This window comes from Bipolaris victoriae (genome assembly GCF_000527765.1).
Source record: "Bipolaris victoriae FI3 unplaced genomic scaffold scaffold_100, whole genome shotgun sequence".
Taxonomy (NCBI): Eukaryota; Fungi; Ascomycota; class Dothideomycetes; order Pleosporales; family Pleosporaceae; genus Bipolaris; species Bipolaris victoriae.
In genome coordinates, this window is record NW_014575292.1 from 79,168 (window position 1) to 101,205 (window position 22,038).

The 22,038-nt window shown below is 52.2% G+C and overlaps 11 protein-coding genes across 11 annotated transcripts; 8 read left to right on the top strand and 3 right to left on the bottom strand.

The window, feature by feature from the left end:
- Positions 1-800: 800 nt before the first annotated feature.
- COCVIDRAFT_29854 (hypothetical protein) lies at positions 801-2,420 on the top strand (the record flags this gene model as incomplete). The annotated part of the gene is made up of 1 exon (XM_014697363.1): positions 801-2,420. One exon carries the CDS (start codon positions 801-803, stop codon positions 2,418-2,420), a length of 1,620 nt encoding a protein of 539 aa, XP_014552849.1.
- A 284-nt stretch (positions 2,421-2,704) lies between these two features.
- COCVIDRAFT_29855 (hypothetical protein) lies at positions 2,705-3,787 on the bottom strand (the record flags this gene model as incomplete). The annotated part of the gene is made up of 1 exon (XM_014697364.1): positions 2,705-3,787. The coding sequence occupies one exon, from the start codon at positions 3,785-3,787 to the stop codon at positions 2,705-2,707; it is 1,083 nt and encodes a 360-aa protein (XP_014552850.1).
- A 1,190-nt stretch (positions 3,788-4,977) lies between these two features.
- On the top strand, positions 4,978-5,580 carry COCVIDRAFT_41061 (hypothetical protein; the record flags this gene model as incomplete). The annotated part of the gene is made up of 1 exon (XM_014697365.1): positions 4,978-5,580. One exon carries the CDS (start codon positions 4,978-4,980, stop codon positions 5,578-5,580), a length of 603 nt encoding a protein of 200 aa, XP_014552851.1.
- Positions 5,581-5,819: 239 nt separating this feature from the next.
- Positions 5,820-9,786, bottom strand: COCVIDRAFT_19177 (hypothetical protein; the record flags this gene model as incomplete). The annotated part of the gene is made up of 5 exons (XM_014697340.1): positions 5,820-6,367; positions 6,423-6,496; positions 6,547-8,979; positions 9,027-9,525; positions 9,657-9,786. 5 exons carry the CDS (start codon positions 9,784-9,786, stop codon positions 5,820-5,822), a joined length of 3,684 nt encoding a protein of 1,227 aa, XP_014552826.1.
- A 1,299-nt stretch (positions 9,787-11,085) lies between these two features.
- COCVIDRAFT_41063 (hypothetical protein) lies at positions 11,086-11,489 on the top strand (the record flags this gene model as incomplete). The annotated part of the gene is made up of 2 exons (XM_014697366.1): positions 11,086-11,235; positions 11,277-11,489. The coding sequence occupies 2 exons, from the start codon at positions 11,086-11,088 to the stop codon at positions 11,487-11,489; spliced, it is 363 nt and encodes a 120-aa protein (XP_014552852.1).
- A 599-nt stretch (positions 11,490-12,088) lies between these two features.
- COCVIDRAFT_29858 (hypothetical protein) lies at positions 12,089-13,740 on the top strand (the record flags this gene model as incomplete). Its single annotated transcript, XM_014697367.1, has 5 exons — positions 12,089-13,040; positions 13,090-13,192; positions 13,243-13,315; positions 13,373-13,510; positions 13,561-13,740. 5 exons carry the CDS (start codon positions 12,089-12,091, stop codon positions 13,738-13,740), a joined length of 1,446 nt encoding a protein of 481 aa, XP_014552853.1.
- Positions 13,741-13,839: 99 nt separating this feature from the next.
- On the top strand, positions 13,840-14,010 carry COCVIDRAFT_41065 (hypothetical protein; the record flags this gene model as incomplete). The annotated part of the gene is made up of 1 exon (XM_014697368.1): positions 13,840-14,010. The coding sequence occupies one exon, from the start codon at positions 13,840-13,842 to the stop codon at positions 14,008-14,010; it is 171 nt and encodes a 56-aa protein (XP_014552854.1).
- Positions 14,011-15,831: 1,821 nt separating this feature from the next.
- Positions 15,832-17,452, top strand: COCVIDRAFT_41066 (iron reductase domain protein; the record flags this gene model as incomplete). Its single annotated transcript, XM_014697369.1, has 4 exons — positions 15,832-15,883; positions 15,988-16,215; positions 16,296-16,837; positions 16,904-17,452. 4 exons carry the CDS (start codon positions 15,832-15,834, stop codon positions 17,450-17,452), a joined length of 1,371 nt encoding a protein of 456 aa, XP_014552855.1.
- Positions 17,453-19,285: 1,833 nt separating this feature from the next.
- On the top strand, positions 19,286-20,452 carry COCVIDRAFT_109248 (hypothetical protein; the record flags this gene model as incomplete). Its single annotated transcript, XM_014697370.1, has 2 exons — positions 19,286-19,501; positions 19,553-20,452. The coding sequence occupies 2 exons, from the start codon at positions 19,286-19,288 to the stop codon at positions 20,450-20,452; spliced, it is 1,116 nt and encodes a 371-aa protein (XP_014552856.1).
- Positions 20,453-20,882: 430 nt separating this feature from the next.
- On the bottom strand, positions 20,883-21,221 carry COCVIDRAFT_109272 (hypothetical protein; the record flags this gene model as incomplete). Its single annotated transcript, XM_014697371.1, has 1 exon — positions 20,883-21,221. A coding segment is annotated over one exon (339 nt), but the record flags the coding sequence as incomplete, so codon positions are not given.
- A 133-nt stretch (positions 21,222-21,354) lies between these two features.
- COCVIDRAFT_29861 (hypothetical protein) lies at positions 21,355-21,942 on the top strand (the record flags this gene model as incomplete). The annotated part of the gene is made up of 3 exons (XM_014697372.1): positions 21,355-21,412; positions 21,588-21,725; positions 21,779-21,942. 3 exons carry the CDS (start codon positions 21,355-21,357, stop codon positions 21,940-21,942), a joined length of 360 nt encoding a protein of 119 aa, XP_014552858.1.
- Between the last annotated feature and the right edge of the window lie 96 nt (positions 21,943-22,038).

Consider the following 22,038-nt stretch of genomic DNA (forward strand, 5'->3'; position numbering starts at 1 on the left):
AAGCCGAGCTGAGTTCCCCAAACATTCGGTACACAAGAACCAGGGATGCCTCGTATATTCCCTGCCCATACGGGCGTGCTCGGTCTTACTATCATCTCCACCAATTTGCAGTAATTATCCTGATTAGGGGCTACCAAAACAGTCATATATGGATCGCATCACACACACATTCTTCCAACAATCATCTTCTTGATTACTGTGCAGAGTGCAGTGTCTTCTTGCATAATAGCTGGGGCAAATCCACCGCAAAGCAGTACGCAAGCTGTAGCGTCAACTACAGTCTATCAAAAAATCTACCACAGCAGTTGATAAACTCTAATCGTCCCAATTCTTCCACATACGACCATCGGCAAAATGCAGCACTGGCTCTCGTTGGATCGCCATACGTTAAGTCTTTGACCGGCGGATCAGTAGTCAGTTGGGTGACCACTGGCGAATCCCCGCTGTTGTATGTTTTTTTGGGGTTACAAGAAAACTTCAAATCGTATTTTTGTTTCTTTCATCGTCCCACATTGATACTTTCTTTTGGAAGTTCTGACCACTTCACATGAAGATGAATTTGACAAGATAGAGAGAGCAGGCTGACTGTGTAGCGGGGCTAGCTCGGAGATGGTACAAAGGAACGGCTAACACCCCGCATTCCCCGCCATGCATCGCGGAACGAAAGAAGCGAGCATGTACAACTGCCGAGTATGACATCGAGTATTTCAGCACTGCTTGGCTTCGACAGTGTAAGTGTATCTCAAGCTCATAAATATTCTGCAGCAGCGTCTTCATGCTATCTGTGCAACTGGATTAACATGGCACTAGACGCCCTCGCCCACGTACCATCCTATCTATGGTTTTCTCTCATAGTCGCTGTACCTCTTGTAGCGCTGCTCCATGACGCATGGATATGGCTACGGATGCCTCCAGGCCCAACACCTCTTCCATTCTTAGGCAACAAGCTGCAACTCCCCAAGTCGAAGCCATGGATCCAGTTCCAGGAATGGTCGAAGGTTTACGGCCCGATATTTACCATATGGATCGGTCGTAAACCCACAATCGTCATATCGGATCCGGACATTGCTGTGGAGCTAATGGAGAAACGAAGCGCCAAATACTCGTCTCGTCCTCGCATGGTGGCTATGGGCGAGATACTGTGGGACAATGCAAGCATACTGGTCCAGCCTTACGGCAAGGAATGGAGTGTGCGAAGGAAACTACTTCACCAGGCCTTGACACCCAAAGCATTGAGGCTATACAAACCTGTGCAAACGGCAGAGGCATCACGGCTATGCTCTCAATTATTAGAAAGCCCTGCGAGCTGGGAAAAGTTGCTTGAGCGGTTTACTTCCAGCATCGTCTTCTGTGTTGCATATGGGCACCGTATTGATTCACTCAACGCCCACGTCATCCACCAACGCTTCAAATTCATGCACGTCGCTGCATCGCTTAATGTGCCTGGAAAATACCTGGTTGAGTCGTTTCCCATTTTGAAACACATTCCTGATGGCTTGGCACCTTGGAAAGCAGATATAAAGAGCCGGGGGCGAGAAGAAGCAGCCGCAAACATGGCATTAGTCGAAACTGTGCGCTCTGATCTTGCTGAAGCAAAGAGCCAAGGCAAAGACATCCCAGACTCGCTGTGCAAGCTACTTTTAGAGCTTCGCAAGCAAGAAGACATACCACTGTCCGACCGCGACTTCTCCTACATTCCAGCATCCCTGTTCGGCGCTGGATCCGACACCACAGCTTCGACCCTCTGCACTGCTTTTCTAGCTCTCATCACACACCCTGAAACCCTACACGCAGCCCACAAGGAACTAGATGAAGTCATCGGTCCCAGCCGCACCCCAACATTCGAAGACGAACCACATCTCCCCTACATCCGCGCTTTAGTCAAGGAAGTCCTACGCTGGCGTCCCGTGGCAGTCCTCGGCGGCACACCGCACGCCTCCACAGAAGACGATTTCTACAACGGGCACTACATTCCGTCCGGCACAACCGTCATCGGCAACTCGTGGGCTATCAATTTGAACGAAGAGTATTACCCTAACCCCCACCACTTTGACCCCACCCGTTTCCTCGACGAGGCGCTCGCCCAGCGCGCAAAAAACCCCACACATGTTTCGGGGAAACCGCACCCTGCAAAAGCAGGCCACTCGTCGTTTGGCTGGGGCCGGCGAATCTGTCCCGGGGCCCATTTAGCGGAAAACAGTCTCTTTATTGCCTTGGCTAAGATACTTTGGGCGTTTGATATCGTGCCTAAGCCGGGTGTGCGGTATGATATTTTCGATTATACAGAGGGTTTTAATATCAGGCCGAAGCGGTTTGAATGTGAGATTAGGGTGAGGAGTGAGGGGCATCGGGATGTGCTGGGGAGGGAGTTGAGGGATGCGGAAGGTGTACTTGAGAGGTTTACGCCGTTTGATGAATGAAGGGGGGAATGTTGGATGATAGTCACGACTCTACGGTGTAGGAAATAAAGACTTGATACGGTGTTGAACAATCGTAGCATCTTTGATTCATCGCCATGGTATCCAAACTAGAGCTATGTACTATATATATCCGCAAGACCTAAATCGCACAGTGCCTAAACAAAGCAAACAAACGCCCCTAAAACTCGATGTCACCTTGGACAGAGATAAATCCAAGGATATAAACGCCATCGCCATGCAGTTGAAAATCTCGTAAAACAGGAAAACGAAAAAAAAAAAAATCATCACGACCCAAACGCAACAGCAACAGCAACTGCCAGCACAACCGCCAACAGGTTCCCCCTCTCCATAGCCCCGGATCCCGTACTCTGCACCAAGGCCTCATCGCTCACACTCTTCCTGCCAACAATCGAGCCGACAACGCCATTCGCACGATCGACATTATCAATCGCAGGGCCCATGTTGAAAAAGTCAACAAGGACGAAATTCGCAGGCTTGCCATACACACCCGTGCACTCGTCCAGGGCCACGCCCATGGCCCCAAATCCCGTCGCGCCATTCGTAACATTAGCGTACGTCTCGTTGGGCGACTGGATGCCGAAGATTTGGTTCTGGTACAGGAAGTGGTTTTGGAGGAACATGCGGCCGGACTGGGCTGCTGCGTCGGGGGAGCCGAGGCCCGTGGGGCGGTTTGGGGTGCACGAGTAGTTGGACGGGTCGACGTTTTCAAAGTCGTTTTCGAAGATGAAGGTGAATTCGTCCATGAGGTAGGGGTATTGGGGTGAGGCGCCTTCGGAGAGCGAGGCGACAAAGGTCATGAGGCGTGTGTTGTTGCCGATGAGGGCGTCGAGGGTAGGCCAGGTTTGCGGGAGAACAGAGGTAGAGGGTGGAGTGTAGGCGAGCTTGTCGATGCCTGAAGTGCTGAATATCGTGCCTAGGTCGGAGGTGGAGGCGCTGTCAGAGTTTACAAGGAGGACGGTTACGACGTCGTTTGGGTTGGCGTCCATCCAGGTTTTGATCTCACCGAGCCAGTCTTCAAGTGTACCGGCGTCGAGCAGGTCGCAGCTGCTGTGGCAGAGATGCCATTGTGCCAAGCCAGAGTCGTTGGACTTGTGGAGTTGGGCGCTGAGTAACCGTACGCCAGCGTCAAGCTGAACAGTGGTGTTGTAGTATTGGTTTCCCGATGTGGAAAAGGATGTTTCTTCGTTTCGGAGAAAGGGTGAGTCGTGTGCGCCGAGGAAGGTGATGTTGTTATATGGCCGGCTGCATAGGTCGGGCGAGTTGTTGCAGGCGTTCTGGGCAGAAGCCGATGTGTAGAACATGGACAGCATGGCCGAGGCCTGCAGTAATATGCTTCTTGAGAACATGATGATTGTTGTGTGCAAATGTGTTCCAAGTCTTACGTAGAGCCCAGCTCAAATAGTTGTAGGTCGTTGTGTTGTTCGTTGTCAATCGCAAATTCGTAAGTCGTGAATGCCCGAACCAAACAAACCGACTATTCGTTGTCCGTGCAAAAATCTTGTATGTAGATGTCGTTGAAAGAAGAAAGTTAAAAAGGCGTTAATGGGTTATATGTCAAAGAAAGCTGGGGCAACGTTGACTACTACAGCGTTACGTAGCTCGTCTCAGCCCAGCCACCCAAGGCCACATGCAATAATTATGGAAACAGCTGAGCACTCGGGTACGAGGAGAAAAAAGAGTGGCGCCGTTGGAGCCTCCACTAATCGTAGAGAAAGACATGCATTAGTGGAGCCTCACTAGCCTTTGACAAGACGTTCGGTCCCTCCAAGTTGCCTGCACAGCCTACAAAGGCCGCGAGTGCGAGGCGGTTTCATGCGTCGTCAGCGCCGGGCCATTCGAAAGGGCGCTGACGCTCAAACGCCACCGAAACGAACGCTGCTGCATACTGACTGGTGACTGAAAATTTTGGCATGTTCCTACATGCAGCTTTCTCAGCTTGGAAAGCGGAATATTGCCGTTCAGAAGAAGAAAAAAAGGCTGAATATCCAAGAGGGTTACGCGGCGCAAGGCTGGTAGTGATGTCAAAGACATGTGGAGGATAGTAGCAGCAGCCATCTATTGTTGGAGTGGCGCGCGCTACAGTGCCGAGTGCCGTGACTCGTGCATTCGGCAACCTTGTCTCCCGGTACCGTCGATCTTCCGCCCTGTCACCCTGTCCCCGTTGCCGTGATGGACACTGCAACTGATACTTAGGGTTCCGCATCATAACTCTAATTCAAGGTAGTAGATCTAGCGACGGACAGCTGCGAAGCTTGTATCATGGCATCGCGCCAGGCCATCTCAGCTGTCCCTCATCTAGCCTGATCTCTGAGCCTCCGCCACGTACGAGTAGGCTGGGAAAAACAATCGTTGTCCTACCAACCTCTCAGCAACGGATCGTCAATATTATTCAGCCTCCATCTCCACAATATTCTCCAGTTTCCACGCGTCCTCATCCTCCGCAGTCCAATCGCCCGCTGCCCCAAGACGACTTCATCACGTCACCACCACAACAACAACCACCACCTCCAGCCATTTGTATTGTACGGTCCTCGCCATGGTGACCCTCCGCGCGCCGTCTTCGCTCCCCGCAACCGAAGCCTCCGCTTCAATCTCACCGCCCCAGTTGTCGTGGCTGTCAGGCTCGTGGAATGTGACGCACTCCACACTACCCATGTGGAAGAAGAACCGCAACGTCCGCATCACATACACGCCTGTTGCATCCACCACACCGCCGCAGATTGATGATGTGGTCACATACCAGGGTCTGAATTCGGATGCGCTCAAGACGGTGCATGGCGTCGATAAGCCCTTTGATGTGCCCAACACCGCACCGCCAGCTGTTGCAGAGGGAGGAGCAGGCGACGTCGCCAGTCTGGGATACAACTGGCGTGGCAAGGGATGGCTGGTGATTGCGACAAGCAAATGGGAGATACTAGGTTATGGCGACGAACAAGGCACCGGCAACAGCTGGGTCGTTACCTACTTTGCCAAGACTCTATTTACACCTGCAGGTATAGACTTCTACTCGCGCAAGGGCAGCCTGGCGCCCCAAACAATCAACGACATCAAGGCCGCGCTCGCTGGGCTTGGCGGTGATGTTGCCAAATTGGCAGGACAGATATTCGAGGTTAAAATGGATGCTGACACGAGTGGCTGAGCCTACAGTAAAGGGGAACTGAGATACACACGTCCATGGATAGAGCTAGATACCCAGGCATAGAGCCTCTACACGAAACTTTAATAATGTAATCCATCCATCTACATCAAACCACCTGAGAGAAATCTGCTCAAAGACTTGAAATTTATGGTAAAACACATTGAAACACGATAGTCCTTCCACCGCGGCTTTGAAAACATTCCAGACCCCCGGTTGCCTCGTCACAACTGCCCCCTCCCTTAGTCAAGCAGGTTTGTATACGGAGTTTGACTGGTATGCTGTGCTGCAATACTCGCATAATCGCTTCTCGGCTGACTCTGGCCTGGTTGAATCTGCGGCTCAGCATCAAGGTCAATGAGCAAGTCGGTGTCCATCTCAAGCCATTCTGCCTTAACTGGTGGAGTTGAGATGAGTCGGTTGCCAACACACGGCCGCATAGGCTTTGGGATAGATGCCTGAATACGCTCAAGGTACTCAGCTTCTTCTTGCCTCATCTTCGCCCGGAATCTCATGTCATCCTCTTCAACACCGCCGCCGTGTGCGTAAGCATCCCATTGCTCCGTGGTACCTTGTGGCAGCTGGGTCGTTCCCGAGCGTGTGGTCGAGAAAGCCATTCCATAATTAGAACTTCTAGGAACATCAAGTTTGGTTTCGAGGCTCAAGTTCTGTATGTTGGAGCGTGGTCCGCTACTGGAAGCAGCTCCTCTCGGTCCCACTTTCAAGACAGGCTTGATACCATCGCTTCGACGTTCGCACATGTGGCACCTGCATGGATCACAACACTCGGCTGTCGAACGTTAGTAAAGGCGTCTTACATACGCTCGGAAAAAGTTCAAACGTACCAACGCAGGGATGACCACATCTCTCTACACGCCTAGCACACTTTTGTGTACAATTGATCCTGTCGTGCTCGAAGCTAGCACAGGTTAGTCTGGATATTTAAGATATCGCAAAAATAACACCTACGGGTGGCATGTGTACGGACAACGGTGTCCGCATGGCAATACTCCATCGCACTTGGCGTCGCAACCGCCCTTGATGAGTTCAAAGTCACCAGGATCTTCACACCACACCTTACGCCCGTGGTTGCTGCATACAAGGGGGAGGTGGTACCCCACTCGTCGCTCCTGGCCAGCCTTGACCTTTGGCTTTTTGTTCTTGAACATGATTTCGACCACGCTGCCCCATATACTACTCTGACTAGCCAGAAGCTCGGCATTCCCGAATATGTAAAACCCACGTTTTGCTCGAGACAACGCCACGCATGCGCGATTCTCAGAGCTGAGAAAGCCGATGTTATTCTTCTTGTTGGAGCGAACCAGGGAGAGTAGTACAATATCATTCTCCTCGCCTTGGTAGCTGTCGACAGTGACGACTTGGATGCCTCGATAAACTCCCAAGTTTGGGTTCATTCTTATAAGTTGGGCTATTTGTCTTCTTTGGCCATTGTAGAATGTCAGGACTGTGATCTTGGTAGCATCAACACCGTTGAGAACCAAGTAATCGAGAAATTGAACCACCATCGCCGCTTCCCGTGCATTGTATGAAGACATGTAGATGTCACGGTCCTCTGGCCATTCGTGACAGAAGAAAAAACTGTTGTTTCCGCCCATCCCTTCAACCGGTGGACGATGGTCAGTGTTTTCCACATTTGGATGGTCTTTAAGCTTGTCTTCGTAGATTGGGCATAAGAGACGCCGTATTTCTGGTATCATGCGACGCTGGCGCGTCAACGTGTCGAACACAATATTGTTCCGAACTAGGCGCTCGAAAAGCGACAAGTTTAAAAAGTATGGCTCGTCTTCAAAGGCCCGTACCTGAGTATGAGGACGCAGCTGCTGGTGATCGCCAACCAAGATTAGATGCTCGAGGCTAGGGAAGCAGGCTGCAGTCACAGGCGCTTCGAGAGTCTCAGCTGCCTCTTCTACAATACACAAGCGCGGATGAAGGCTAGATAGAAGAGCCCGGTACTTTGCGAGACCTGTAGTTGTGCATCCAATAATACGTGCACCACGCAGGATACGTGCGTTCTCTTCGAACACTCCGATCTTGTGTTGTACAACATTGTCATGGTAGGTCTTTGCAATCTTGCGAATTTCTGTTGCAATCATTCGCTTCACTTCCCGTTTGAAAAAGTTATAGATCGCACCTCGGTCAGCCGTACGGATCGTGTAAAGATCATTCTTCTTGCGCAAGATGTCCCGAATATCAGCATTACTCAAAGAGGTACCAGTACCCTTGAAGTTATCGCTGATTTCAATGACAGGTCCACGAAGAGCTTCGATATCGTCATCATCCTGTGCTACCGCTTCTGCCTCAAGTTCCTGCAATTGTTCGACTTCAAAATCTTCTTCTTCATAGTCCCAGTCGAGATCCTCAGGGAGAGTGGGTCTGTCGCACGGCACAAGACATCTGCCAAGCCATTGTTCTATCAGAATGCCTGGATGGTTGGATGACGAGATCCCTATGGCATCTTGTGAGTCCATCTCCAGTGATTCTGCCTGCTTCTGAGTAATCAGCTCAAACTTTAAGAGTAAACTGTGATCAAGTGGCCCTTTGTTGGCTTCAATAGGAGCGAGCAATTTCTGGCATTCGGTTGTCAAGCTTTTGATCTTGCCAGACGCTTTCTTCTTGATACTGCTGCCACTCCCTTTTTGCTGTGGTGTCCTTGATTTGACTTCGAAAAGTGTCTGCTTCTTTATATCGTTGTCCTTGCTCCTTCCTCCTAGCCGTATGTAATTTGGTTCGAATACGGATGTGTGTCGTAATAGTTGGTCAAGAGCATGATTCGTCTGCGCAGTGACGATGATAGGCGCGTCTTTCTTGCGCAAATTATCGCGAGCGATTTGCAGAGCGACAACAGATACGAACGTTTTTCCTGTACCGGGAGGGCCTTGTACGATAGCCAACTCGCTTGTGAGCATACGCTTCAGTGCTCTGCTCTGCGATTCGTCAAGGAAATGAGAAGACGCTGCAGGCCAATTCTGGAGCACGTTGACATTCTCATAGTCCTCAGCATCCTCCATGCTGACAAGAGAGCTAAGATTTGTATATGGGTTGTGCTGGATGTAAGCAGGAGGGTCAACCTCCTTCTGGGCGTACACAAGGTACTTTGATAGCATGAATGGCTCCCTCATCAGTTGCTGCAAAGCCAATAGCGTATGCCTGTTTGCCTCGAAGAAGCTGGCTCTAGACTCTACCATGATCCATTTGCGCATAGGGTCGATCTCTTGATCTTCGGGTCGAGCAAAGAACAAGTCGATCGTGGGTGGGTTTTGTTCCAATGCACTGATGGGACGCGCTGCGACAATGGCAAGAACACACTGTGTCTTAAAGGCATCATCTGTGGGAGACAATGCGACAAGTGATCCAGTGATGAGGCGCTTCGACTGCCCCCATCTATAGTATGTTAGCTGTGAATACACTCTGGTCGTACTGCAACCCACCTGACATGCTTCTTGGCCCGTCCGAGTGAGAATGCAACTCTTGTCGCCAAGCCTCTGGGGGATAGTACAAGCGACTTGATGTAGACAGATTCATAGATGCCGATGCTTTGGTTCTGATACTCTGCTTCGTCTTTGAAAGGGTCGGTGCGGACCTCATCAATAGCCTCCCGGAGAGGACGAATAGTGTCTTCGCGCAGTAGCTCATACAAGGTTCTCAAGTAATCTTCCATGTCATCGTATGCACCCTCTACCTTGTGTGGGCGAACGTGATCGTTTAGTTCGATCAGTGATTCGCTGTTGGTGAAGCCGGACTTGTCACGTAGGACTTCGGAAGAGTTTGGAATCTCAGGTTGCTGAAGCCATGCCCCACCGATAACTGGCCTCTTGGCGCGCTCAAAATACTCGTAAATCTCGTTGCTGTTACGGGATGTGCCAGATATGGGAATGTTCTCGTCGAGCAGAGAGCTCTCTGGGAGGGAGTGAGAGTCCATCTCCGCTTCTAACATATGATCAGCACGTGTTCTCCTGATTTTAGGATACTGAAAATCGAGGCGACTCTTGGGTTAGAAGCAGCGGGAATACAACAACTGGCATGCGTTTTTGGTGTTGTCTGAAAGAGAGCGAACTCACCACTCCCTGCCATTTCGCCCAGGCTTGCATAGATATTGGCAGAATTTGTTTTGGGACCCCTGCGAGAAGCCGCGCTACGACTTCCCGAGTGGCTGACACGATTTGACCTTTTTCCAGAGCGGCGTACCATGTTTGTCTAGCAACTGTCTGGCTGTATGGACAAGCCAAGGACTGCGTTGAACAAGACGGCGATACACGGCAGTTGAAGCTGTTTGGGGTTGATGATGCTCACGCTCGCTGGCTTGGAATTTAAGACTCAGTTGTGAAGTGTTGTTTGCCATGACCTCGTCCGCAGACTAGGAAGGCACAGCGTCGTCGCAGCAAACAGAATGCGTCACGTGATATGTGAGACATGCGAATCCAATAGCTGTAAGAAGCACGGGGTGGCTGATTTGTGAGAAACTTGTGGCACAAACATCATAAATTAGAAGTATGCCCTAAGATCAGACTTCAAAATCAGTGTCATAAACAAGATGGTGATGGCAGGGGAGTTGACCAGCGGTGTGAAGGGACAAGCAAAACGGAGTTTGGTACACTTTGATGACTACTGGAAAGCTCTAATACCGAAACCAGTTGTACATCTCTTACTTGAATAGTCTTCTACTTGAACACACTGGGGACTGTTGAAAAGGGAATTAATAGAAGCATAGATGACTTAACGTTCAGGTTCTCGGGTCCCGGAAGACCGTTCTCGGACGATGAATATTGCTTAGGAGGGCAAGCAGGTACAGACATCCGGGTGTCTACGGAATTGACCAAAGGATGTAAGCTGTACATGCCAAGCATATTAACGAATGTTTGTGTATGGCCACGCCATCTCAGTTGTGTATAGTAGAGCATTGCAGGTAATGAGACGTGGGTTGTAGTGCTGTGTGCAAAAGATTTCTGGCGTCAGCAACGATGGGGTCTAGGTTTGGAAGCACGGCATGAGTGGGCTGATATGTATTTTACTGAGTTGATTAGCAAAGACTAGCAGACGGCAGTCGTGCGAACACCTGGATTGCATCTTTGGCGCAACACGGTATGGGGATGGTCGCTTGTCGCTAGACGCATTTCTGGCTGCAGGAAGCGGGTCGTACTCTAGAAACTTCCTGCGCGTGCCATCCGAACCCTGGATGCCATGACCGACACATGCAGCAATAGAAATTATGTATGTTTGTATTACAGTAGAGTATACTGATAAACCTGACTCTTCCGGTCGACAGGATAACAAGCAAGTATCTTGTTGAAAACCAGCCTGGACGGCGCAACAGCAGTCCGAGGGGAAGTCGTGTCCGCATAACGTCATCCCGCATATAATGCCGGACAGGACAGGGGCCAGGGCAAAGCCAAGTGCACATGTCAGCATGTTAGTTGGGTCGGGGCAATATGAGCGAGGGATTAATAGCATGCATATGGTTTGGTGTAGAATGCGTACGTCTACAGTAGAATGGTAGAGAAGGTGCTTGCGGCTGGGCCCTTGACGTCGAGACCAGGAAATGCTCGACGCGGGACATGCGGGTCGACGCGGAGATGCCGTCGCAGGCTCGCAGTTGGGCATGAAGATCTCAGCGGGCGGAGGATTGAGCGAGGACAGAGGGTCGGTCGAGGCCTGGGGCGTGTCGATCGGGCCGCTTCAAGTTGGGCCTGGGTTTGGATCGAGGTGGTGTTCCTGGGGCCGTCGTTCGACATCAGGTAGCGACTGGGGGCAGCGGCTCCAGGTGCCTGACATGTGTCCGGAGGGGTGGGACATGGCTGGTTCGGTGTAGTGCGAACGCGCGGTACCGACTCGAGCTGGCGGTAATGGTGGCAGCCTTTGTTCGCATCTGTGCTGGCTGGGCTGAGCGTGACTGACGACAGCTGACAGGCCCCGTCTCAGACAGCACGGCGTGGCCTCAACACCACGGCCGCAAAATCTCTTCTGCTCACCCTCACGCTCGCCGGCGAGGCCCTTCCAGCCGGCAGTGCACATGGCGGGCGGGCTGCTGCGAGCTGGGCCAAAAGGGCAGCGTCTGCCGCCGCGATTGGGCACAAAGGGCAGGATGCATCCTGGTGATCAGGGAGGGTGGTTTGGCGTAGCGTGGAGGTTACGTCATGGGCATTTTGAGCGCGCGCCCGACCTTGGTCTTGTTACCCACCCCACTACATGCATGCCCACCACGCACTCCAACTGGGCCCGTCTTCTCGATAACGTCAGGCCACGGCACAGCCTATTCTTCATTACCTTGCCCGCCCTCTTCTTTTCTTCCCACCCGCCCCCGTCTCCTTTTCCCAGCTCATCCGCACTCAGTCGCGCCTGAGAAAGAGAGAGACAGAGAGAGTGGCTCACCACCCCGCGCCATAGCCACACTCACCACTCACCACCACACCACTGTTATTACTTCGACTACTTACCGCCCCCCCCCCCTCTACATCCCTCCCCTGAAGTCGCTTGCTTGCTGCTCACCGGCGCAATGTCGCGACGCTATCCCACCGCAGAGCTCTATGAAGAGCGAGAGCGCGACTTCTACCGCAACGGCAACCGCAGTGACCGCAACTATGACGAGCTCGACTTCGAGTTGCGCCGCAGTGGTGTAGGCGCTGACCCCCGCCGCAGCATGCCTGACTTCTTGCGCGAAGACTACAATCGCCCAACCGCTGGTCCGCTGGTAATGCGAGGCCGTGACGACGACAGCTTCTCTAGGTCTGGACCCCGCAGTGCTCGTGGTTTTGACGATGACGTACGCTCGACTCGCAGCCGTCCCCCACCACCAGCCTCGTCAGTGCGCGAGGTTGAGCGCGACGACATCACAATCCGACGCCGCGAGCAGTCGCGCGGTCCCCCCGAGCGTGATGACATCGTCTTCCGCCGTGGTGATGGGCCCCCGGTCCGATCCGTCAGCCGACCTGCCCCACGTCAGGTGGATGATGACGAAGTGCGTTTCCGAGGCCGCACTAGCGACGACATCGACATCCGCGCTTCTCGCAGCGAGATCAGTCGCCATGGCCGCGACGTGTCTGCTGAGCGAGGCTCTATCCGCTTCCAGGAAAAAGACGGCAACTTTGAGATTCGTGCAAACCGCCGAGAATTCAGCCGTGATGGTAGGGACACCAGCAGAGAACGGAGTTCCTTGACAATCCGAGGCCGCGAAAGGAGTCTTCCACCTCCAGCACGCAACCGCGGCGAGCTGGTTGCTCGCGAGCGCGAGGAGTTTGTCATCCGTCGCCCCCGCGCAGAATCCCCGCCTCAGAACAACCGCGAAGTCATAAGAGACGAGATCATCATCAGACGCAAGGAAGAGCGTGCTCCTACCCCTTCGCCTTCTCCATCTCCGCCTCCCCCACCTCCACCGCCAGCTCCAGAACCAGAAATTCGCCCTCCCATCATTCAGGAGATCATCACCCACCACAGGCACATTGACCACGGTAAGTTGTGCACTTGCAAGATCCAGGTTTGGTACTGACTGTTTTGTAGGTGTCGTCAGAGCACGCTCCCCAACACCTCCTCCCCCACCGGCGCCTCCATCTCCTCCCCCACCAGTAAACGAGACCCTCGAGATTGAGATCAACCGCAGAGAGTATGTATGCCGTCTGGATACCACACACACAACTGCTAACACACGTCTAGAAGCCACAGCCGTGGACGCGGAAGGAGCGCCTTTGAGGAGCTTGACATTGACATCAACCTTAACCACCAGCATGTACGTCATTTAAATTCTTGTATCGGCTATGATCAAAACACTGACTGTGATAACCAGGGCGCCGTCAAGCAACGCAAGAAGGACATGTGGACCGAAATCACCAAAGATTTGGTCATCAGGGAGGCCATCGACTCGATGGGCTACGCATGCGAGGAAACAGATGACTTCTTCTACGTGATGGAGTATCTCAGATACGTAAGTTATGGAACAAGTCGAAGAGATGGCAGGTTGCTAACGCTACACAGGAGGACGTGCTGCACCTGGTAGAGCTCTCGGATGAAATCCGCCGCAAGCGCAAGAGCCGCATCCGGGAGATTGAAATTGAGCGCAAATCCATCCACAGCTCTAGGCCGACATCGGGCTACGACGAGCGGTACTACGAAACTGATCTACACTTTGACAGCCGCCGCAGCCGATACCACTAGAGGGCGGGTGTGAGAGCAGTTATTTGCATGATTTTCTTTGCTTGCCGGATCTGCGGGTTGAAGACTACTAGTCTTAAGCCAGTATTTGGGTCCACGACAATGCAGTCCACTTGTGTCGGCGAGTGGACTGCTCACTCGATCAAGGCGTTGTTGCAATGTCTCTGGGTTGCCGACACAGGACCTGGACGCTCCAGCACGCTTTGGTGGGAAAAGTCTCACTGTGACGCGGAACGACTTACAAGATTTCTACAGTCTGCAACGAGGATATAGCCTGTATGGACTAATGACTTGATGATTATGACGAGCATACCCGGGGTGGAGAAGGAAGAGAGGTTTCGTGTTTTCTTTGGGACGATGATGCCGATGACGATGGGGTTTCAATTCTGGCGCGGGGCACTAGGGTTTATGAGCATGGATGAATGAATCGGGTACGGAGGTACATAATTCTATTTCTGCTTTGAACGAATTCACGACTTGTTGGCATTAGCACGTGTGTAAAGTTGTGTGCAGTGCTGTGTGAAGGTACTATGAATAGAAGGCCATGATTGCCAATACGGTGGGATGTGGGGGTCAATCAGGCTGTATAGCGGGCGGCTTGCTTTTTCGGTGGAGGGGCAGTGGCAGTGCTGGATGCAGCGAGCGGCAAGGGGCTGGCGCGCACGATCAGACCACAAGTTCATTGAACAGAATGGCCGTGGCTTGTCTGTCGCAAAGCCATCAGCCCGAGTAGCTAGTATTCCACTCGCGGCCACTGCAACCTCTATTCGTCGTCGCAGTCCATGCATCACCATGCCGCCGTCGGGTGCTGCTAAAAATATACGCGCGTATCATTGTCTTGTCCTGTCCTGTCTCTTCCCCAACACCCAGGCCCCCAAAGGCAACTAACCAGCCAGTCGCATGAAGCCGCGCCCCCTTGCTTCATCCCCATCCCACGGGCGCTTCGCACCACAGCAACAAAGCAGTAGCAGCAGCAGCAGCAGCAACATGGTACTGCATTGCCCACTTTGTTTTTACGAGAAAAAAGTCCCGAGGCACACATGCAGCACGCACATACGCAACACATTACAGCCAATGCCCAGCGTAATCTGCCTACTTACCCGTTCCCCACTTACCCTTAAGCGCCCGCCCTCACCACCTACCACCCCGACTTATCCGCCCACCCACCCAATACAAGGCTGTAAACGCCCCCCTCGCCCATCGTTTGACACCCTGCAGGCATGCTGACTAGACTGGGGGGTTCTTTTCTTGTTCACCTCTACACTGCATTCGTTGGCTATGCGTGCATTGCGACTGGCCTCTGGACCCACGTTTCAGGGTGCGAGGAAAGCGTGTGTGTGTGTGTGTGATGGGTGGTGTTGTTGGCCCCCTCCCCCCCGCCGCCGGGCCATGTGGGCTTCGGAAGATGAAGTTTTGTCCCGGTTTGGGTTGGGTATGTGTGTGTGTAAAGTAGGAATGTTGTGGTACCTTGCGTACATATGTTTCCTTCCCCTCTCTCGCTCTTGTTACGCGCCCCCCCCCCCTTTGTATAAGGTTATTCGTGGATCCCGCCACCCGTCTCCTCTGCCTCTTTTCCTTTTCTGAACTTTGATATTGAGTTGGTGATGGCTTGATTGAAGAGATATTTACTACCATATTTTTTTTCAAAAGTTTACATCACACGCCAACAACAACAACAACAACAACGACGACGTCGTCATTCCTCGTTCACCCTCTTATCCTCCTTTCTATTGCAGACGCCGTACGGACGGAGCGAAAGCGAAGCCGAAGTCTTTCGCACGAGTCGAATCTTTTTTGCTTTTTTCCATCAATACGAAGCCTAGTTCTTGTTTTGGGCTGGACCTCCTCATTTCGTTCTCCACCACTTGCTTCTGTCGGGGATATTATCTTGATTTTTGTTCCTTCTTTTCTGGTTTTTGGTCTTGATTCTCAGCTCTTTCGTGCGCCAACTACGTCCTTCTTGCCTCCCTACCTGGTTCCTGGCATCACTCGACTTTTCTTTTCCAGAGGCCATATCTTTTGCGCACGCACGCCCTTGGTTCTTGAGAGAAGTATATCTTTTTTTGTCGCACGTTGCTCTGGGTAGCGGGCGCTATGATGGGTTCGCGACGAGAGATGATGGGTGTGGTATTTGCGCTGCTAGCATGTAAGTCTTTAGTCTCTGCTCTAGTCGATGTGTATAATGTCATACTAGAGGAATGGGATGACATATTGAAACATACCAACGGGTTTACTAACATGTTTGTATAGTCTTCTTGCCAATTGTAACGGCGCAAGGCACAACTTCCAACATCACTGCAGCATCTACTTTTTACTTTGACCGCACAGAAACCCAGTTTTCAGTCAACATTGCAGACGACTCGGACGATGTCTTCATCTACTTCGCCAGCCCGGCGTATTCGTGGGTCGGCGTTGGGTTTGGCCCCAAGATGCAAGGGAGTCTGATGTTCATCATGTATCCCAACAGCAAGGGCAACAGTACGTTTTCTCTTCATCTGTCTCGATCCTCCGACTTTTAGTCCCAGAGAATAAAACAAGCGGTACTAACCTCAAACCAGACGTCACTGTCTCCCCACGCATCGGCTCCTCAGGCGCCGAACCTACTTTCAACTCTTCAATTGACCTCTCGATCCTACCCGGTACCACTGTTAACGACTCAATGCTCATCTTAAAGGTACGCTGCGGCAACTGCCGCGACTACATGGACACGGAGGCAGAGTCTCAACCCATGATTTACGCGTTCGGTAACGGCGATAATCTCATGTCAAACTCGCCATCAGCAAACCTCGCGCGGCATTTTGGCTATGGCTCCTTCACCATGAACCTGCGCGCTGCCAACGGCCCTGGAGGCGTGCCCGCAAAGAGCAACGCACGAAACGGCGTCGAGATGCAAGGAGAAATGACCCGCGATCACGACCGGGCGAACCTTGCTCACGCCATCATGGGCTGCCTTGCACTTTTCATCCTCTGGCCATTGAACCTGATTGCTGTAGCGGTATTCAAGAACATCAAGATCCATGTGATGTTCAGCGCAATCATCCTGGTTTTCCTGATTGTCAGCTTTGTTCTGGGCGGGGTCGTCAGCGGACAATACAACCGCGTAAGTCTCTCCCCTATGTGATTATTCGAAACGTCGTAATACACAAGCATACTAACCCACCACCAGTCCAAAGCCTTCAACACCCCCCACCAAATCTTCGCCTTGGTCGCCATCCTCCCCTTACTCTTAATGTCGCTCCTCCCCGCCCTCAACCACATCAACGCCCGCCTCCGCAGCCTCCACACCCCGCTCGCCTCCACCTCCTTCGCCCTGCTCGTCCTAACCGGCGGCCTGGGCCTGCACCTCTCTTCGCAAACCCGCTCCATCATCCTCGTCTACACCGCCCTCTCCCTCGGCATCTTCATGTTCCTGATCCTCATGCACACCTGCATTCACAGACGCGGCTCCGCCCATGCGCGCGCCCTCAACCGCGGCTCAAACGACGACGCTATCATGCTCGCTAAAATGGACGACTGCAGGAGTATTCCTAGCGCCGCTGGCTTTGGAAATCAGCCCCCGCCGCCGTATCCGCCGCCGTATGGTAGTGCGGAGGTGGCAGGCGCTCAGCATCAGAGGAATGGGAGTCGCTCTATGTATGGGGGCGGCACCATGCCTGGACCGCACTATATGCTTAATATGCATCCTGGGGTGCCGGTGCAGGTTAGTAGAATGTGAGAGGGTAGTGGAAAAACCAAGGGCGAGGAAGAGACAGATTTACGATGATGACGATGGTGTGATTTCTTTTTTTTGCATTGCGAGGTTGGCATAGCATGGAGGGGAGTGCTTGTGTGGTTCAATCACCCTCTTTTATGATATTTTTTTATCTTTCATTTTCTGGTTGAAGCGGCTTTTGTTGTTGTCGTTTTTTTTTTACGAGCGAAAGATACCATGGTGTGTTTGTTGGGGCGAGTTTGAATGTGTATGTGTATGATATTGGGTTTCTATGAGATAGCATGAATCGAATCAATGTGTAGTGGATTCGTAGAGTAAATGTACCTATGGGGGTTTCCATCCCCCCGCTGAATTGTATTTGATGGGTTTAAATCACAGAATTGATAGTGCCAGAATGCGCAGTGTCGATCAAAAAGACTTGAATAGGAATCATACGGTACTTTTTTTTCCCAAGTAACAAGAGGTTATCGGGTTTAGTTGCGTACTTATCATACAAGTACATGGACAAATCCTCGAAAGTAGATGCGTACCTGCATAAATACCACATTGTTAAACTCCTACACACCTCACCTTCCTCTATCGCTACTCTATCCAAAGTCTCCTTGCCAACAAGCCCCGACAACCAGGTCATTGCATCCCGACGGCCCCCCCCCCCCATATCGCCGAAACACTCCGTTTGACGGAACAAACATCGCCACCGCATAACTGTCGAAAAGAATTTTTATACTTTACTCGCAACCAAACAACAAGGTTGTGTAAATCTCCGGAACCACCGATGTGCAAAAGACACATGGCTTGTGTGTGTTGCGTTATTCGCCTAATCAAGCAGAAACAGTCTCATGGGCATGAAGGGAAAAAAAACAATGATTGTAACCTACTCCCCAAACCCCCCCACCCCACCACAAGTAAATGTTTCTGGAGAGGGGCGTTTCAATGGGATAATAATAATGCGGCGGCAAGTCTGTTAATAGCCAGCATTAGCTTGGCAGGTTTTGCAGTTTTGAACGGCAGTTTGGTTCGCACGTCGGTCCGACGGATGCGTTTAATAAGATTTGAGAGAATCTGAGCTGACTATCTATATGTGGGCCGGAGGATGAGGTCGAATATTGTTCGACGGCAGAGATACGGGTGTCAGCTTCACAGGACATTGTACCGATTGGCGTGGGTGCATTGCCGGTGCGGTTGTACACCGCGCCACGAGATGAGGCTACACGAGGATCATGACCGGAGAGCTGCGGATGTTCAAAAGTCGAGAGATGGAATGGGCTGTGCTTGAATGGGTTACATGTGCAAGCTGTTGAGCGGATCTCGATATCAACGAGTACAAAAAAGCAGTGGCTTGCTTGCTTCTGGTGTTGTGCATTTGCCACATGTACCGCTCCGAGATGCGATGATCCCCGCTTCCGCTAGCGTATCGGGTTGGGGAGAGCGTGTGGCGCTGGGCTGGACTGGGCACAAAGGCCACCCATTCGCCGTGGAACGTCCGAAAACAAGACGGCGTAGCAAAACTGCCCCACGTATAGCTCTTCAAGGCGTGCAAATTGCGCAAAAGAGGCTATAGTAAGAGGTCCTGCTTTAAATATATTGGCATGTTCAGGCACATTGATAGGTGTTTCGCTGGCTGCTTCATCAGGTGTTTCACGAAGGGTGCGACACTCTGACAAGAGGTGGTCAGGGTCCATTGGTGTCGCACGTGACGATGACGCGGCGGATTGTCCTAAGGTTGCGCCATCTGAAGCACTGCCATCTTCTGACCCCGAACTCCTTATTACCTTCAATTCTGCACCATCTTTCACTCTCTTGTCATTTGAATCTTATCATCAATCAATCCTTACAATGTCTCCTAGCAAACTGGGCGTCTTTGCGAACTTGGCGCTGGCCGCCAGCGCCATCCTCATCCCGTCAACCATGGACTTGGACGAAGGCCACGCCTTGGAAGCGTTTGCAGTTAACCCCTTGCAGCGATCTGTTGCGCTTGAATGCCCGGGATGCGCTCTCGCAACCCTGGACGGTGATTCACTCAAGTGGAAGGAGGGTGCAGGCAACACATTCGTACGTTGTGCAACCTAGACGTCAAAACGTGGCATACTAACCTTTGACCAGCGCCTCGACTTTGACGTCGGACCCCAGGATGAGATTCTCAATCTTGACAGCGCACAAATCTTTCCTCCTTCGGTTGGCATGGCCTTTGCGACATATCATCTTACCCAAATGGACCCTTCTTCGGACGACGGCCTGCGTCTACGTATTACAGGCTTTGAGTTTGACTTCAACGGCGCCGAGACCATTTCGGAAGAGGGTACTGAGCTTCTTCCGATGACCCTTAAGATTACATCGGTTGAAGACATGCCTGTGGATCCTCCTGTGCTACAAATCAACATGCTGAAGAATGCCGAGGGCCGTCTTATGATTGCGTCGTTTAACAAGGCTGAGCCTAGCAGGGCTGGGCCTTCGGAGCAGGAATGCAATCAATGGCCTATGTACTGCAAGTGGAAGGGCATCATGGCCGACCGCCTTGAACAGCTTAAGCACATGGGCAAGCCCAAGCCCGGGTGCCACATGCGCATGCGCCCCCACAACCCCATGGAACATGAGACGATTGAGGGCAAGCCGCCACACCGCTTCCACCCCGGCAAGCCCCACGGTGAGGGCCAACACCACCACGCACACCACCACCGCATTGCCATGTTTGCTCGTCGTGCTTTCTTCACTATCTTTGTTCCTATTCTCATTGGCGTCTTCGCTGGTACCCTGACATACCTGGTTGGCATGGCGCTAGGATGTCTGATTGCCATGACGGTTGCCAAGTTCCGTGGCCAGAGGTACCAGGCTATTGCTCTGCGTGAGGAGGATGTCGAGGACTTTGAAGATGGTGATGTGGAAGAGGGCCTGAAGAAGGAAGAGCAGGGCGAGAAGGAGGAGTTTGCTGAGCTTCCAGCATACGATGCCCCCCCTGTGTACGATGAGGCGGCTGCCGACAAGACTGGCGACGAGACAAAGTAAAATAGTCAAGGGGATGGACTGGTATCACAGAATGGACGTGACGCGTTGATTTTGATGGACAGACTGTGACAGTGTTTTCGTTTGTTGATTTAGCAGACTGGTAGAATGGCTAGAATGTGAAATGAGTCCTTTTGTCTTGAATCAGTGTACTTTTGAACCACGTGAAGTTGCATTGAGTGATGTGATGTTCAAATGCACTGTTTCTTAATCGTCTCTCTCATTGGAACAGTGAAGAGTAGTTCGGTACAAAAGTCAGTCGAGCCACACTAGTACGTCACACTGGCTGCGCGTAGTTGGGTTTGGGTGAAGGCGCAGATCCGAGAGAGGGCGTGTTGTGCAAGTCATCGTTTGCCATTTCTGGAGGCTGTAAGCGGTGCATAGAACCAAGATACAAGGGATATATCGTGTCCAGGAACGTCATGTATGATTTTCAGGCACTGCAGTAGTCTCTGGCGGGGCGCAGACGCGATGCAGCAGCGGGGTGTTGGAGGAGTAAGGTGGACGCGTTGAGAATGAAGTTGGCGCACGGACCCCGCGCCCCCAGCCAGCAGTCGCAACTAGGAGGCGGGCGCGCCTGCCAGGTCAGGGCGCAATTCGAAGTGCTGCTTTCCAGGTCTTTTGATTTTGGTCGCAAATTGTGAGGGCGGCAACTCAGTCGCTTTTTGCTTCCATGTCCCCTCCCAACCCGGTTTAGCGCGGCCGCCTTTTGCGTGTGTGATCTCGAGGCAGCCGCCGCGCCCGTCCCTCGTCTATATAACCAGCCCGCCCACGCTCGCTGCACTCCTCTTCTTCCTCCTTTTTCGCATCCCCCCCAGCTTTTCCCATCTCCATCCACCAACCCCGCCCCATTTGCGTCTACAACCACAACCCATCACCCTCTATCCAACCAAACTTCTATCAACATGACTGGACGTAAGTACATTGACACTTCCCTTGTCATCGCTGCCCTCATCGCCTTTGGTGCGCGTTGCATCGTTGGTGTTGCATCGCTGCCTGCGTCTGGTTATGAGGCGCGCTTGGTGTTGAGGCTCAACGCGTCGCCCCACTATTGCGCCGCGCCTCTTACCCAACCCATCCGCGCCTATCACCACCTACACACACTCTCGATATACAGTATGCTAACATCTTTCCTCAGGCGGCAAAGGTGGCAAGGGCCTCGGCAAGGGCGGTGCCAAGCGTCACCGAAAGATTCTTCGTGACAACATCCAGGGTATCACCAAGCCCGCCATCCGTCGTCTTGCTCGTCGTGGTGGTGTCAAGCGTATTTCTGCTAGTAAGCATCCCCTGCATCCCCTTCTCACCGACCTTTCTCTAACATACCCTTAGTGATCTACGAAGAGACCCGTGGTGTCCTCAAGACCTTCCTCGAGAGCGTCATTCGTGATGCCGTCACATACACTGAGCACGCCAAGCGCAAGACTGTCACCTCGCTCGACGTTGTCTACGCTCTCAAGCGCCAGGGCCGTACCCTCTACGGTTTCGGTGGTTAAATTTCTCGTCACACATTGTTTATGGATATGATCTGGTCACGGCTATTAGTCTCTACGGCGTTAAGTTCATGGTGGTATGGGAATGATCAATATATG